Consider the following 16,513-nt stretch of genomic DNA (forward strand, 5'->3'; position numbering starts at 1 on the left):
TTCTTTTTAATCGACGCCATATAGACTTACGGTACGACTTTACCGGCATATTTTATTGACTATTGCTGGTGTCAACGCCTAAACAACTTGTTTTTGACGATTCGCATTGCCGGTAAAATGATTGTATATAAATTTTTTATAGTTATAAAGAAATTTTTTTAGTTATTTTTATCTTAAAATGGTTGTAGATAAATTTTTTATAGTTATCTAAAATTTTTTATATTATATTTTAAAAAAAGTTTTTTTGATTTTTTATATTATATTTTAAAAAATTATGTTAATTTAGTTTAATAAATAAGCTTAATTATATTAGTCATATAAATGATAATAATTTAAAATTATTATCATTTAATGTACTCCATAGGTTTATTCACCAACTTTATCTCATCTGTATTTCTATTATAAATACATCCTAATAGTCTAAAGTAACTTATTACTGTATCTATTTTCTGATTAAAAGATGGTACACTACTTAACTTTACTTTTCCTTCACTAAGTTGTAAAATAAGAATATATACTTTTATTATCAATTTATCTCTAGATATCTTAGAAAGTCTTCTATTCTCTATATCATCTTTAATAAAAGGTATTAAACATGAATAAGAAGATGTATCAAATACATCATCAGTAATAAATTTAAAGTTAAGTAGTTTTAGTAGTGCATCGAGTAATAAGATTCTAGTACATTTATCAGGTGCACCATCATAGAATCTCTTAGTGACATCTAATAGATCTACATTTTCTATATTTATTTTACTAAATATTTTTATAATATTTTCATTAAACATATCTTCTAGTAAAAATATATCTAGTAGATTACTACTATCTTGTATCTTTGGTAGTATTTGTATCTTATTACTAACCTTTTTATTAATACTTTTTAGGTATCCATCTGTCTCTACATTCCTTAATCTTTCAATACTGTGTTTACTACCAAATGATCTTATAAGATCAGTGACATTGTAGTCATTTTGTACAATACCTGTTTCATACACCACTTCGCATTCTAATACAGTAGATTTTACAAGTCCTGTAAGATTAAGTACATCTTCATCAGTACTTTCTAGTACATAGAAATTACAGTTATATTCTTTTTCTTTACCTATTATTGTAATGTTATCTATTTGTTGTGTAAAAGAAAATGTATCTTGTTCTTTTTTAATGTCTAAGAGAATTTTATCTTCTAGATTGAAATTGGTGAGAATGAACATTAAGGGGTAAAGAAAGTGGATGTAATGAAAGTCGATTTATGAGTGGATGTATGAGTGTATGAAAGTAAGTGTAAGAAAATTATTTGAATGAATAAATGTATTAATTTTTTGAATACGTTGATGTAAGAAACTTTTTGAATGAGTGGATGTGAAGAATGAATGAAATAAAATGATAAAACGAAATGATAAAATGAAATCAAATGATAAAATGAAATGATAAAATGAAATGATATAATCAAATGATATAATAAAATGAAGTGATATAATCAAATGATGAAATTTATTTTATATCAATATATCTCATAACATTTAATAGATAAATATTACTACAGTATTTTAATAATTAATAAAATTTGTTTATCTCTACACAAATTGTTAACATAAAAATATTTTATATAAAATATTTTAAAATAGCATAAAGTTCATTACATGAAAAAATAGAAGTAGTAAAACAAAAAAGCAGAAGTAGTAAAACAAAAAAGCATAGATATGGCACAGCCTGCATACAAAAAATACATTTGTTACTACCTTTATTCCCTAAGGGTAATGGTTAAGTAACAGAAGACTTAGATTTCTTATTTAACATTATTTATTTATTTAACCTGCTTAAATACTTTTATTCCCACTTTGAAATTTTATTTTTAGAGTTATGTTTTATATTTGATGGTTTTACTTTAAACCTAAAGTTGAATAATTCTCTGTTACCGGTGACAACATTATTTAAAGGTATTGGTACATAAGCTGCAAATTACACACAGTGTACATTCATCATATATATATTTACCAATATTATATTTACCCCATAATTAATGCATATTTTAAATATCGCAGAAAAACCATCTGTTGCAAAATCTATCTCAAAAATACTATCACAATCAATTGTAACTAGTAGAGGAAGACATAAATACTGTCCAAATATTACATTTAAATATAATAATGATACATTTACATTTACAAGTGTATTAGGACATATTTATAATTTAAACTTTTGTAAGAAATACATTTGGGAATCAATTGATCCAAAAATACTTTTTTATGAACCACTTACTAAAAAAATACAAGAAGATTTTATTAATTTACAGAAAAATTTAGAAGAACAGTCATACAAAGCTAATAAGGTTATTATATGGACTGATTGTGATAGGGAAGGTGAACACATAGCACAACAAATTTATAATATTATAAAATCAAAAAATAATATAGAAATTAAAAGAGCCAGATTTAATGCTATAAGTAGAAATGATGTAACAAGAGCATTAGAAAATTTAGTAAATATAAATATTAATGAAGCAGATGCAGTAGATTGTAGAATGGAAATGGATTTAAGAATAGGATCATCTTTTACTATTTTACAAACCCTAACTCTTAAGTCTTTTTTTAAATCTAGGCATGTTATTAGTTTCGGTCCTTGTCAAATTCCTACACTTGGTTTTGTAATTGAAAGATTTTTTCAAATCGAAAAATTTAAAGAAGAAGATTTCTATTCTTTAGAAATTAATATTAAATCTGATACATGGACATGGAAACGAGGGAATATTTTTGATAAAAATTGTGTTACATATTTTTATAATATGTTAATAAATTATAATTTATTAATTATAAAAAAAGAAGTTTCTTCTGTCTTTAAAATGAAACCTCTTCCTTTACGTACAGTAGAATTACAAAAATTATGCTCTAGTATTTTTAAAATTTCTTCGCATAAAATTATGGAAATTGCAGAATCATTGTACAATAAAGGATACATATCTTATCCAAGAACAGAAACAGATGCTTTTCCTAAAAATTTTAATTATAAAAATATATTAGATAAAATAATATCTGATAGTACATATACAGATATTATTTTAAGTATTAAAAATAATATAAATTTACCACGTTCTGGTAAAAATAATGATATGGCTCATTCACCGATCTACCCATTAAAAGGTGGAGGAGATCTTACTGGTTTAGATAGAAAATTATACGATTTTATAACACGAAGATTTTTAGGATCTCTTTGTGCAGATGCTAAAGGATTAGAAACATATTATGAATTATTAATTAAAAAAGAAATATTTTATATTAAAGGATTAAAAATAACAGAAAGGAATTATTTGGATGTGTACACATTTGATAAATGGAATAATAAAGAAATACAAGATTATGAATTAAATAAAGAAATTAAAGAATTTAGTATAGAAATAAAAAATGGTAGAACTACACCACCATATTTTTTAACAGAGAGTGAATTAATTACATTAATGGATAAAAATGGAATAGGAACAGATGCTACAATTCATGAACATATACAAAAAATACAGGAAAGAGGATATGTATACAAATTTAAGAATTATATTATACCTAAGAAATTAGGAATAGGGTTAATTAAAGGGTTTATACATTTAAATATGGAAGTTAATAAACCATTTTTACGGAGAGATTTAGAAATTAATTTAAAAAAAATATGTTTAGGAGAAATTAATAAGAAGAGTGTAATAGATAATGAGATTAATACATATTTAAAATTATATATTTATTTTAATGATAACATTAAAATATTTAGAGAGGTAGTAGAAAATACAATAAAATCTAAAATAGATGTTTTAGATAAATTTAATATAAGTGATGATGAATCATCTGATAATAAAAAAGGAGATGTGTCATTTGGTGATATTAAAAAAGTAAAAGATAGTAAAGTTAATAAAGAAAGTGAATGTAATAATTTTAAAGAAGGTGAGTGTAGTAATTTTAAAGATGATGAGTGTAGTAAAAAAGTAAAAGATGGTAAATTTAAAGAAAATGAATGTAATAAAAAAGTAAAAGATATTATTTTTAAAGTTAATAAAGAAAATGAATGTAATGAAAAAGACGAAAATAAAATTAAAGTTACATGTAAGAGAGAACACAACAATAAAAAAGAAGAATACAATAAAACCAAATTTACAAGTAAAAAAGAAGAATACAATAAAACCAAATTTATAAGTAAAAAAGAAGTTAATGACTTACAATGCTTTTGTAAAGTACCATCTCAATATTATTGTGAAGATACACAGCTAATTTATAAATGCGGATTATCACCTCAGAGATGTCATTTTACAAAAATAGAAAATGTTAAATGTAACTGTAATTTTGAACCTAAAATTTTGATGTCTTTTACAGAAGCAAATAAAAATAGGAAATTTTTTAAGTGTAAAAAAGCGTACAAGCCATGTAAATTTTTTAAATGGGCTGAATCTTCTAATAATTAAAAAATAAGTATATTTATTATATTGGCATAGAATTATAATTACAATATATTACTATTACTGTAATTATTAGAAATATTGTAATGTACAAGTATTTTCTACTCTTCTTCTTCTTCATTTTGTACTGTAAAAAACTATCTATTACTTCTTCTACAAGTTTAGATGTTTTATCACTCGCATTTTTTTTTATAGATTTTGTTTTAGTTCTAAGATCTTCACAAAAAGATATTAAATCATTGTTATTCTCAAATGGATTTTCTATATTATTATTTTTACTTATCAGTGGAGAATTAAATAATGTTACATCTTTTTTATTTTCATTTTTTAAAAGTTCTTTTTTATGGTTATAAAATGGACTATTTCTTATGTCTTGAGAAATGGGAGAGTGATATTTAGCACTAATAAAGGAATTATTATCTAGTGATATATCAGCATTTAAATATAAATTTCTACATCTTTTTATAAATTTTAATAAATCTTCTGTAGTTCCTTTAGGTATTTCATTAATATTTATATCTGACTTTTCTATCAATTTATATTCTATTGCTTTAGTACAAATACTTTTTATTTCATCAAAAGATAATAATTTATTTGTGTATTCTTTTATTATCATTGTTTCAAACTTGTCTAGAGTCATATTTTCAGAATGTGGATTTATGCTATTTTGAGGAGTGTACATAAAATAGGGTTAATAATTTAAAATAAAGAAAACTTTAATACTAATAATAAAATAAGTGAGTTATATAATGAATTAATGTTATGGTTGTGAATTTAGATGGGTGTGTATATTGTATGATTGTAAATTTATATGATGAATTAGTGTTATGATTGTAAATTTAATAGGTAAGGATTGTAAATTTAATAGGTTAGGTAAGGTTAGATAGGTAGGTAGGTAGGTAAGGTATTATATTACTGTATTTCTTAGTATTTATTATCATTTAATTAAAATCTTCTATTTTTATCCCATGCAAGAAAAAAGTAAATAAAAGTGTTGATGTAGATAAAGTAACCCGAGTAAAAAACTGTTAATTTAAAGAAAGTTTGGCTTTAAAATTTATTAAAGATAAATAAATATACTGGAAATTTTTAAGATTTAATTTAAATAAGAACTATTCATAATTAGGAGTTTATTAAATAACATTATAGAAAGAAACACACTAAAATTGTAAAAACTGTGCTTTGTAGGTTTAAAAAAATTAGAGGCAAGAAGTCTGCAAATTATACTATAAAATTAAAAGTTAATTTTTTAAGTTAATAATTAAAAGACAATTTTATAATAATGCTTCGTTAAGAGACAGTTCATGTTGTATCTTAATATTTACACTGCTTAACAAAAAAGATAAAGGTAACTGGTCGTTTAAGGTGTAATGTATGACAGGAAACAAAGTAATAGGACAGAATGAGAGATTTAAAGAAGTGTTAAATAACCGAAATTAATAACGAAAAGACATTTTTTATAATGTATAAAAAACTTATAATTTAGCCTTTAATTAAGGGTAATATTTTATTTAGTATTAAATTAATTTCACTATATTAACCATTAAGTTACCGGGAAATTTTGTCTAATTAATAAAAATACTAGACCTTTATATGCTTTAATCTTCCTTACATATTAATATTTTATCTATAACGTTGTCATGTTTGAAAAAGTGTGCGTTATAAATATTAATGTTTACATTTGTATTTTGGTTATATGGTAAATTGCGAGCTTTCATTGTATACTTTTTCTCTCTTGGAGTTAAGTTACGAATTTTTATTTATAGAAAAATGTAAATTAAAACAAACATACTAATAAATGAAATAAAAGAAGATAAAGATATTTTTGCTGGCTTATTTCTTAAAAGTTTTGTTATTAACAAATTTAATTAAGTTATACAAACAAATGCTAAAATGAATCATATTCTTGCTGCATCATTAATACTTTCCATTCAAGAGCTTTATTCTTTTAAAGTTTACTCATTGTTTACAACCTTTTATGTCTACTATAAGATAATTTGAGACGCTCGTATTCTGATCACTCGAAAAACCCTGAGCACATAGCTTTCATTTTTGGAGGTGTTGAATGTTGGATAAAAACGAAATTATTGCTTTATACAGTTAACCCGGCTAATTGAGGCACATTTGAATAAAATTTTTGGTTTTTAAGAAAATAGCTCGATTTGTTAGGGATTATGTCACAATTTCTAAAAGTTTTCATTTAAGTGATTTTTTTGTTTTTTTAAAGAAAATACATATCGTAAAGTACTAAAAAAGCAAATTATTAAAAATTTTTAACTTTATTTGCTTTTTTATGATTTATCCTGTCAAATAACATTATTGTTATGGCTAGAATTTTTTTTATATTAATAGTTTTTGATAGATATGTGTTAGCGTCCATTAAGCTCAACAAGAATGAATTATTGCTAAAATCGTTTTAGAATTTAAAACCGGTGGTCTTACTCCGAGACACAATTTCACATATTTACATAAATATGCGAAAAAACGAGAAAAAGAAAAAGAGAAAAAATAAACGCTATTTAGTAAATCAACTTGATGACCACAACAGATAAGATTGATTTAAAAACTTGTTTTGGTATATTTGAATAATTTTTAAGAGTTTTGCTGGCAATGTTTATATCTTTTTGCAATCTCGTTTTTATTTAATTTTTCACTTCACTGTTAATACATTCCTCTTATTCATCGATAAGACGCTTATCCTTATTTTTAACCATTTCAATTATTTAATCATCTTTGAAATCACAATCGACTATTTTCTCCTCAGGAATCTCATTCATATCATCAATAAAAAACTCCTGGAATAACTTTTACTTGTCAATTAATTCTTTGATCTTATTTTTATCTTTAATCATATAAGAATCATTCAAATCTGGCTCGGTGCGCTTATTGTAAAAAGGAGAATTCTTAAAACATTGAATAATAGTCTTTGGTTCTAATTCATCCCGAGCTAAATAGGAAAAATAATTGCATTGTTAATTGAAATATTTTTTTATGCATCAATATTACAGACTTAGATTATTATCTATCATGTGTATTACACGCCCAATCAATTTTTTTTCCAAATTTACACTTAAAGATCTTATGATTTCTAAATCCCGGGGTCGAAAGATACTTGTAGTGTTTGGTGGCAAAAAAAACAATTTTTATGTGACTATACAAAAATGTGACTTTATGAGCGGGACAGTTATCAACAGGAAATAATATTTTACGATTTTTTGATTCTATTTTTTCATTAAGATTTTCAGACGTAAACAATTTATTTATCTCTTCGTCTTTAATCTTCTGATAGAAACTTCGTATTTATATTTTACAAAAAACACGATGCTTCATTGTCAAACCCAATTAGCGTAAAGTGCGCGATTACTTATATTATTGGTACTAACTTTCTCACATCAGATAGCCCGGTACTGACGTGCATGAATACCACAAGGATTATTGAGGTAAATATTAAAAATAGAGCTTTTCATCCAACTTTTCTTTGAATGTGCATGGTCCACGTACTGGTGACTATTAAAATTTTAAGAGATCTTGGCCTTCGTGCATTTCCTATAACCAAAAACATTGGCCTTTTCTCCTCTAAAGACACAGTAAATGCTAAAGTAATTTTTGTTATAGGCTTTTTAAAGCCTTTAATAGGTGCAATAGAGATACATTTGGCGAACCTCATACGAAAAAAGCTGTCCTGATTCATTCATATCAAGGATGTTTTTTTATAATTTTTAAAACCACTTTACTTTTTTCAAAGGAGGATTTTAATGACCCAAAATTAATCTTAGCCAGGCTGAACTGCTATCCATGTAACAAAAAATGGGTTAGGGGTTTTTTAAAAAAGTTTACCCCCTAAAAATAAATCTCCAAAATGCGAGAATGATGAATGAGTAATGAGGAGGACTAAATAATTTTTATTTTGGCTAAAAAACCTTTAAAGGTTTCCTTTTGAGGGAGATTCTTTTTTTTTAACCCCCAATTTTCATGAACAAAATTTAGAGAAAAAATTGAATTATTTTCTGTTTTTTCTTCTTCATTGTGTTCGTGAAAAAAAATTTAAAAGGGTTTTTGAAAATAAATAATTTAATTAAAATATTTAATAAAGTCTAATAAAAGTTCTAAATTTTTTTTTACCAAACAGTCTTGAAAACCTAAAGATTTTAAGATAAGGTTTGATTAATGTATAATTTCTTTTTCTTAAATGAATTGTCTTTTTTTATAGCACACCAACTTCCTTCAATAGTATTCGTGTGATTGCCGGTCTCTGTATCTTTAAAGTTTTTACTATGGTTAACTGTATAATGTTTGTATCCAAGAGATGTTAATCCACTATAACCTCTCCACTTGTTAGTATGTATAATACTTTCTTTGGCAACGTATTTGGTAATTAAAGTATTAAGAGTTAATTTATCTCATTTTTTCAAACGAAGTAAAACAATGCGTCGTTCAGGTGTTCTTTCAACCATTCCAGTTTTAAACGCTGTCAACTCTTTGACCACGGTTATATTTCCGCTTGCCAAATTTACTTTCGTCGATTTTGACAACGATGCCTCTCCGCATATAATCTGAGGTCTTTTAAATAGTGTCCGACCTTCTTAAATATTTTTCTGACTGTCTTTTTGTTCATATCAGTTATTGAACATATGGTTTTGACAGAATTTGTATATAGAATTAAAAAATGGCTCTGCAAATTATTTTCCAGCATAATTTTGCATTATAAAACGGGGTTTTTTAAAAAGAAAAGCCTTTCTTCTGCACTTTTTCTTTGTGCACCCAATAACATTTTTATTGCTCCATGCCCAGCTATATCTCCCCCAAACAATAAAAACGTTTTCAAACAGCTTTTTATGCACTTCGTCTTCAAAAATATTCAAAATTAGTTTATCTTGTCTCTTCATTGTGTTCGTGAAAATTAGGGGTTAAAAAAATTAAACACCCTCAAAAGGGGGCCTTTAGAGGTCTCCTGCTCCTTTGTTTTAATTTAATAGTATAAAATCACAACAATATTGCCAAAAATGTTCTAATAAGACAGAAATAAAAGTTTTTTTTTGCCACAGATCAATATACAAGATAATTACAATGCCAATTTAATTTGTACTTAGTCCAAATGTAAGTAGGTATTCATTTTCTATGTGGAAGAACACTGCTTTTGTAATATTAGAATCGGTTTTATATTTATTCTTAAAATTATAAATATGTTGTCAATTGGAGCATCAGTTGATTTAATTATTAATATTCTTGGTGGATCAAAGGATTAAATTTGGAATATTTTTTAAATTATGCGTAGTTTTGAATTTTTAATCTTTATCTGCAATCAATCAGACCTTTGGGTGGTGAAAAATGTTGGGTTAAAACAACTAAAAACTGCACAATTTTTGATATACTCAAAAAAAAATTTTTTTATCCTTATCTTTTGATGTTACAACAAGAGGAACAATATGAAAAAAAATTAAACGTGAGTTCACTATGTATTTTTGCTCGTTGTTGCCAATAATGTGGATCGTAAATTGTACAATATGGCATATTAATAGTACGTTGTAAAGATAAGCTTTGTAAAATAAGATATTCTACTTTTAAACATACTGTTTTCTTTTCCCTTAAAATTTCTCCTTCGACCTTTTAAAAATTGTTGATTTATTTTTTAACAATCTTCCATTTGAGCTTATTTCAAGAATATCAAAAAATAAAGTTTCTGATATGATTTACAAATTTAATAAAGAATTAATATATAATAAATATCATGAGAGCATTAATTTGTGGAAGAAACGAAAATATAATAGAGATTGACAAAAAAGCTGGGGAGAAGAAAATATAGTAGAGGTCATGGGGTTGACGGAGTTTGAATCTTTGATGCAGTTAAGCGCCATACTCGTAGAATTTTGTTATGTTGGGTGATAAAAAGAAATAGAACAGAACTTGAAAATATTATGTTTAAATACATCTTACCATATTCTGTAATTTACAGTGGCTGTTGAAAAGTCCATCTCCATTTAAAACTTCATTATTTTGCACGCAAAACCGTAAATCATTTAAAAGAATTGTTAAATAAAATTGGTAATGTGCATACAAATACTATAGAAGAAAACTGGTCGGGGTTAAAAAGAAATGTGCACCACAGAAGTAGAACTGCTTTATTAGTAAAAATATATCTCCTTAAATATATGCTTTGGAGAAATCAACCAACAACAATGTTAAAGGATTTACTATATATTTCTCTTTTTTACAAATACGAATAAAAGTTTTATAATGTATAATACAAGTTTTAATTTAGAATTTAAAACAAAATAATTTTGAAATTTGACATTATTTATTTCGCAAAAGTTACTTTTTATAAAAATAAAAATTTATATCATTATTTTTACAAAATGAAGGTGCAAAATAGGGGTAATTTTTTTTTTTATATATCAAAAATCGTGCAATTTCTTGAGTTTCTCTAATTGTATTGTAGAAGTAGATGAAATTAAAATAGGAAAGAACAAACACAATAGAGGTCATGTGATTACAGAATTTTGGGCTGTTGGAATAATAGAAAGAACCTTTGAAAGAAGAAAAGCTATTATTATGTGGAAAGAAGAAATGCAGATACGTTAATTCCATTATTTCTTATTTACATCATAATTCAATCATTTATACTGGTTTCTGGCGAGGTTATACAAATATGAGACGCCTTTTTAGAAGCCTCCGTGTAGTAAGTAAACCACTCCTTGCACTTTCAGAATCCTCATATGGGTGTACACACTACACTATTGAATTGAACCGGAGATTTTTAAAGGCATCGATCCTTCCAAGAGTACAAACCTGTTATTTGTGTGTTCTATATATTTAGATACATGTGTATGAGAATTGAAAGAGGAAAAGCTACTAAAAAGTTAATTAAATTTTTCTTTTAAAATTTTAAGTTTTTCAAAAATTTACAAATTTTCTATCTTGTTTTTGCATTTTTTTACAGTTGATTTTCCAAAAACAAGGGACAAAATTTTTAAAAAAACCCCAACCCACTTTTCGTATCATGAATAGCAGTTTAGCCAAATTTTCAATACCAAATTGCTTTGCAAAGTCTTCGGCCTTATATTTAATAAAATTGTCAGAAACTGGATTATTTCTAGGTTCCCGCACATCGATCCATACTTTAAGTACATTTTTGATATCATTAAACTTACCAACAGAAATACATTTAGCATTTAGATCATTTAAGATTAAGAATTGAGCTTTAAAAATTGCCCCTGTTTCAAAATTTTTCCAATAATAGTCTGGCAATATTGGCAAGCAACCGACCAGAACCAAGGAAACTCTCAATGATGCACGTCACTTTGCCCGTGGTAAAGCTTTTATTTGGATTATATTTATTAAGTCGCTTTCGTAGGTCTACAATGTGTCTCTTGTAAGAAGCCCCGCGGTGGGTCTTCTCCAAGAATTTGCCTATCATCTTTTCAACCTAAAAATAAAGGCTAAAAAAATAAAAAAAAGATAATAAGTCAAGAAACCAATAGGCACAGCAAGCTGGTAGGCAAAAAGGAAAGGTGAGCAACCATCTAGATATTTTTGTATAAACCGAGAGAATTTCAAAAAACTAATGTTGTTGTTTTTAATCTCCAAAATACTACTATTTTCAATACTACCAACCTCAATGCTACTAACCAAACTATCTTACCATCAATCGATCATCATCATCAAAATCTAATTACTTAACCCAACCACCTAATCTAATATTACCCACCAAATACTACATTATCCAATACTACTTTACCTAATCTAATACTACATCATTTAATACTACCTTATATATCTGTATTCATAAATACAAAAAGTTGTTTTAATTTAATAACAAAAGTACATATAAAACCAAATAGTTATCAAAATTATTTAAATAAAGTATTAATGATTTTTTTAGAAAAGCAAACGATTTAAAAATTTCTTAAAATAACCCCTATGAATATTACAATAGAACATGAAACTTTTCAATATTTAGATGTGCTAAAAAACTTTCTTATGAGCAATAATATTATAAGCTCCACCATTTCATGCTTAACCCTTTCAGACCAGGCATACACAATTGTACACATATAATATAAAAACAAATTTAAGTCTTAATTTCACATTATTTGCAACTAAAAACGGTTGTGTTCATTAGTTCACATAATTAACTACCGAAAACGTTATTACCAAAGCCATCTCTTGGCGTTTAATGAGAGTTTTTGGCAATTTATGTCCAGTAACAGACCGAAGTTTGCATTGTGCAGATAAGTTCATTATTTTATTTCTAAAAAGTGGAAATTATCAAATTTTAGGTAATGAAATATTTATAGGTCGATGTGTTATATTGTTGTCGTCATATTTTACCTACATGTTGTTGGTTTTGGTTTATTTTTGTACAAATTTTCGTGATTTTTATATTTATACACAAATGTACACATCAGGCGCATACAATGTATTTCTCATTTGTCGTTGTACATCGTAGGTAGTACTAAAATAAATTATAATTGTTATTAAATGGTGTAATTTTGTTGTTTTTGATGTTACAAATTGTGTTAATACTTTTTTAGATAAGAAATTACCAATGTTTTTGCGCGATGCTATTATATCACTAAAAGAAAGTTGCTTTTCTGATTTAAAATTATCTTCTGATGACGAAGGACTGGTTGGACCTGCGTCTGAACTGGTCTACGATGTGTCCGAGTGGGAGCAGATATCATCAGCCGGAACCAACGAGAAATATTTCCCTCGGCTTTGGATGATGATTAAGACGCTGGCTCATTATGGTTGAAATGAGTGATGACTTTTTACCAGAAATGCCTTCCGCCTCTGAATATACGCTTTTACAGAATATTACGCCGAAGCATAGTATTAGGTGGAGACACAAGGAAATAATAAACACAATTTCACCAGCTTGGTTTCCATCCATTGCTATTGATCCCAGAGTTGAAAGCCCAGTAGATTATTATAACAGATATGTACCAAAACAATTATTTCAGGTTATGGATGAAATGGCAAACTTATACGCTACATATTCTAATAAAGTAAGTCTTAAACCTACTACTGCCAAAGAAATAGAAATATTGTCTGGATTGCATTTGGCCACTGAAATATTTGGGTATCCTTGTTTGAAAATGTATCGGGAAACAAATATCAGCATTCCTTTGTTTACTGAAAACATGGCAAGGGACCGATTTTTTGAGCTGCGTAACAATTTACATCTAGTTGATAATACAGCAATATCAGGTAATTCTAAAGATGCGCTTATCGAAGTGCGCCTGATCTTTGATACTGTTAGAAAGAGATGTTTAGATTTACCACTCGAAAAAACCTTTGTGTTGACGAACAGATTATTCCTTTCACCGGAAAACATGTTGCCAAACAGTATATAAAGGGCAAGCCTTGTCCACGGGGTCTGGAAATCTTTTTCTTATGTGGTAAACATGGTCAAGCTTACGATTTTATCCTTTTTCAGAGTTCCAGTCCAGAATTAGATAACAATTTAACAAAAAAATTGGGCGCTTCTTCATTTTTTAACCCCTTCCGAATAACTACGTACAAATTTTTTTAAAGTGAACGTAGTTATTCGGAGGGGGGATGGAAAGATGAAGTAAAGGTAAAAAAAGAATTATTTTTTAACCCTTATTATGGAAAATATAAAAGAGAAAATTTTTTGTTTTAAACATAACAAAGCATTTTTTCTGGAAAATACTAAGACAATAGATATTTTATACAAATTTAATATTATAAAAAAAGAAATAAATTGTGTGAGATGTGATAACAGAATGAGGATTGTGGTGGCTGCCGCGTATATAGATGGGTATGCTTACAGATGCTCTTCTAAGGCATGCAGATCAAAGGCAAGCCTAAAGAAGGGGTGTTTAATGGCCTCCCTTAATATAGAATTTGTAAAAGTTCTTAGGGGAATGTATTGCTGGGTATATGATTGTACCCTAGCACGGGCCATTAATTTCTGCGATTGTTCGGAGAACACTTACATAAAATCAAAGATCTGATCTTGCAAGTAATATCCGAATAAGAACCAGAAATGGTTAAAACGGGTGAAGAAGGTATTGGGGTGCAGTTTGACGAAACTGCTATCTGTAATGGGGTGTTAATACCCAACCCATCTAGTGCCCTAGACAACAAACCTAACGTACAATGATTAGTGGGTGGTGTAGAAGAGGGAAACTGTAGGAATTTTGTTCTAAAGCTTGTTCCTAACAGAAAGGATCCGACTATACTAGACATGTTCGAAGAATATGTTGTGCCCGGATCTATCATTGTTACTGATGGTTATCCATCTTAACCTAAAGCTGTTACTGAATTTGGATCTTGCCATGAAGTGGTAAACCACACTGTTGGGTTTGTTAATGCTCAAGGAGCACATACTAACAAAATTGAAAACCCGTGGTCACACCTTAAGCATGCCTATCGAAAACGTGGCGGTATTAATAAAAGGAGAATTAATTTTTTTTAAATGAATGGCAATGGAGGAAACGAAACGTCTAAAACAGCGTAACAAGACGCTTAGGACTGCATTATATAGACTATTAAAAATGTTTAGATTTTAATTTTTTTGTAGCCAATCATTTTTTTAAAAATTATAATGATTTTTTTTAAAAAACAAGGGGGGGTGGAAAGATGAAGTAGCGCCAAAAATTGGATATGGTGCAGCTGTAGTCCTTCATCTTACAAAGAGAATTGGAGAAAGCAAAGGTCACCAGCTATACTTCGACAATTCTTTTTCGTCCTACCATCTGCTACAAATTTTAAAACAGAGAGGAATTGTGGCTACTGGCACTATCCGTATCAACAGATTTGTAAAGTCATCGTTGCTAAGCGACAAAGAAATGAACAAAAAATCGCGGGGCTTTGCTCAAGAAATGACTAGCTATGATGAAGAAGTAACTGTGGTCAAATAGTTGGATAATAAGATTCCCCATTTAGCATCTAATTTTGTTGGAATTGGTAAAAAAGATTTAGTGAAGAGGTGGTATAAAAAGGATAAGCATTTTATTGAAGTGGAACGTCCCGAAGTTGTAAGGAAGTACAATCATGTGATGGGAGGAGTAAATTTGCTAGATCAACTCATGAGTTACTATAGGACGTTTATAAAATCAAAAAAATGGACCATACGCATGATATTCAATGCATCAGATTTAGCAGTAGTTCAAGCATACAGAGAATACCAAGTCGACAGTGAGGCGCTTAGCATACCTAAAAACAAAAAACTGTCATTGCTTAACTTTCGGTGTTGATTGGCTGAAAGTCTGGTGTTGCAAAACAAAATTTCCGGAAAAAGAGGTCGTCCAAGTTGGCAGTAGCCCAACTCTTCAAATTGTACCTAGGAGACCAGGAGAGTCACGCCCAGAAGCTGAAATAACCCGAGATGATTTTGGGCATTTTTCTGCACACGATGAGGGGCTTGGGACACGGTGTAAAATGATGGGATGCTCAGGTAGAACCCGAATCAAATGCATAAAATGCAAGGTTCACTTATGCCTAACTAAGAACAAGAATTGCTGCTTAGCATTTCATACATAGGATGCTATATTGATGTTTTTGATTTTAATTTTAATTTAGACTGTGATTTAAGTTCAATTTGTTAAATCTACCCAAAGAAAAAGCCATTTTTGTTAATTTTTATAAAGAGAATACTGATAAAAATATTTGTTATTTCATATTGCTTCGTATTTCCTAGTAAAAAGTTGTAAAATAAATGTTTTTATCATTATAGATAAACATCCATTAACACTTATATTTTCATTACGTTGGACGGATGTGTACACTTGTACACAAAAAGAAAAAGCTGTTTTTCTTGTAAGCTTGTAATCAGGATTTATTTATCTTTTCTTAGATCTGTTTACAATAGCCTAGTTGCAGTCGTTTTTTCAGATCGATTAGCGAAAATAAAAAAAATCAGGTCTGAAAGGGTTAAAATGTGGCAATTTGTCTAGGTTGTTGCCAATTTCTACAAGCAACGGAAGTATAGGTTATAGATGGACAAAGGGGGGGGTGCCAAAAACGCCATTCTTTGTTTCATTCTACTCTGCCCCCCCCCCCCAACAAAAGTAGCAAGACTATTGTATTTCTTAATGTGCGATTTAAATTACTTTC

General features: G+C 27.8%; 6 protein-coding genes across 6 annotated transcripts; 4 read left to right on the forward strand and 2 right to left on the reverse strand.

The window, feature by feature from the left end:
• Window positions 1–344: 344 nt before the first annotated feature.
• Window positions 345–1,211, reverse strand: AAJ76_830001211 (hypothetical protein; the record flags this gene model as incomplete). The annotated part of the gene is made up of 1 exon (XM_024476525.1): window positions 345–1,211. One exon carries the CDS (start codon window positions 1,209–1,211, stop codon window positions 345–347), a length of 867 nt encoding a protein of 288 aa, XP_024330062.1.
• An 809-nt stretch (window positions 1,212–2,020) lies between these two features.
• On the forward strand, window positions 2,021–4,438 carry AAJ76_830002021 (dna topoisomerase iii; the record flags this gene model as incomplete). The annotated part of the gene is made up of 1 exon (XM_024476529.1): window positions 2,021–4,438. One exon carries the CDS (start codon window positions 2,021–2,023, stop codon window positions 4,436–4,438), a length of 2,418 nt encoding a protein of 805 aa, XP_024330063.1.
• A 16-nt stretch (window positions 4,439–4,454) lies between these two features.
• Window positions 4,455–5,114, reverse strand: AAJ76_830005114 (hypothetical protein; the record flags this gene model as incomplete). The annotated part of the gene is made up of 1 exon (XM_024476530.1): window positions 4,455–5,114. The coding sequence occupies one exon, from the start codon at window positions 5,112–5,114 to the stop codon at window positions 4,455–4,457; it is 660 nt and encodes a 219-aa protein (XP_024330064.1).
• A 7,235-nt stretch (window positions 5,115–12,349) lies between these two features.
• AAJ76_8300012350 (hypothetical protein) lies at window positions 12,350–12,487 on the forward strand (the record flags this gene model as incomplete). The annotated part of the gene is made up of 1 exon (XM_024476526.1): window positions 12,350–12,487. One exon carries the CDS (start codon window positions 12,350–12,352, stop codon window positions 12,485–12,487), a length of 138 nt encoding a protein of 45 aa, XP_024330065.1.
• A 698-nt stretch (window positions 12,488–13,185) lies between these two features.
• On the forward strand, window positions 13,186–13,785 carry AAJ76_8300013186 (piggybac transposable element-derived protein 3-like protein; the record flags this gene model as incomplete). Its single annotated transcript, XM_024476527.1, has 1 exon — window positions 13,186–13,785. One exon carries the CDS (start codon window positions 13,186–13,188, stop codon window positions 13,783–13,785), a length of 600 nt encoding a protein of 199 aa, XP_024330066.1.
• Window positions 13,786–14,040: 255 nt separating this feature from the next.
• On the forward strand, window positions 14,041–14,409 carry AAJ76_8300014041 (hypothetical protein; the record flags this gene model as incomplete). The annotated part of the gene is made up of 1 exon (XM_024476528.1): window positions 14,041–14,409. The coding sequence occupies one exon, from the start codon at window positions 14,041–14,043 to the stop codon at window positions 14,407–14,409; it is 369 nt and encodes a 122-aa protein (XP_024330067.1).
• Between the last annotated feature and the right edge of the window lie 2,104 nt (window positions 14,410–16,513).

Source organism: Vairimorpha ceranae (assembly GCF_000988165.1).
Source record: "Vairimorpha ceranae strain PA08 1199 chromosome Unknown NODE_83, whole genome shotgun sequence".
NCBI lineage: Eukaryota > Fungi > Microsporidia > Nosematidae > Vairimorpha > Vairimorpha ceranae.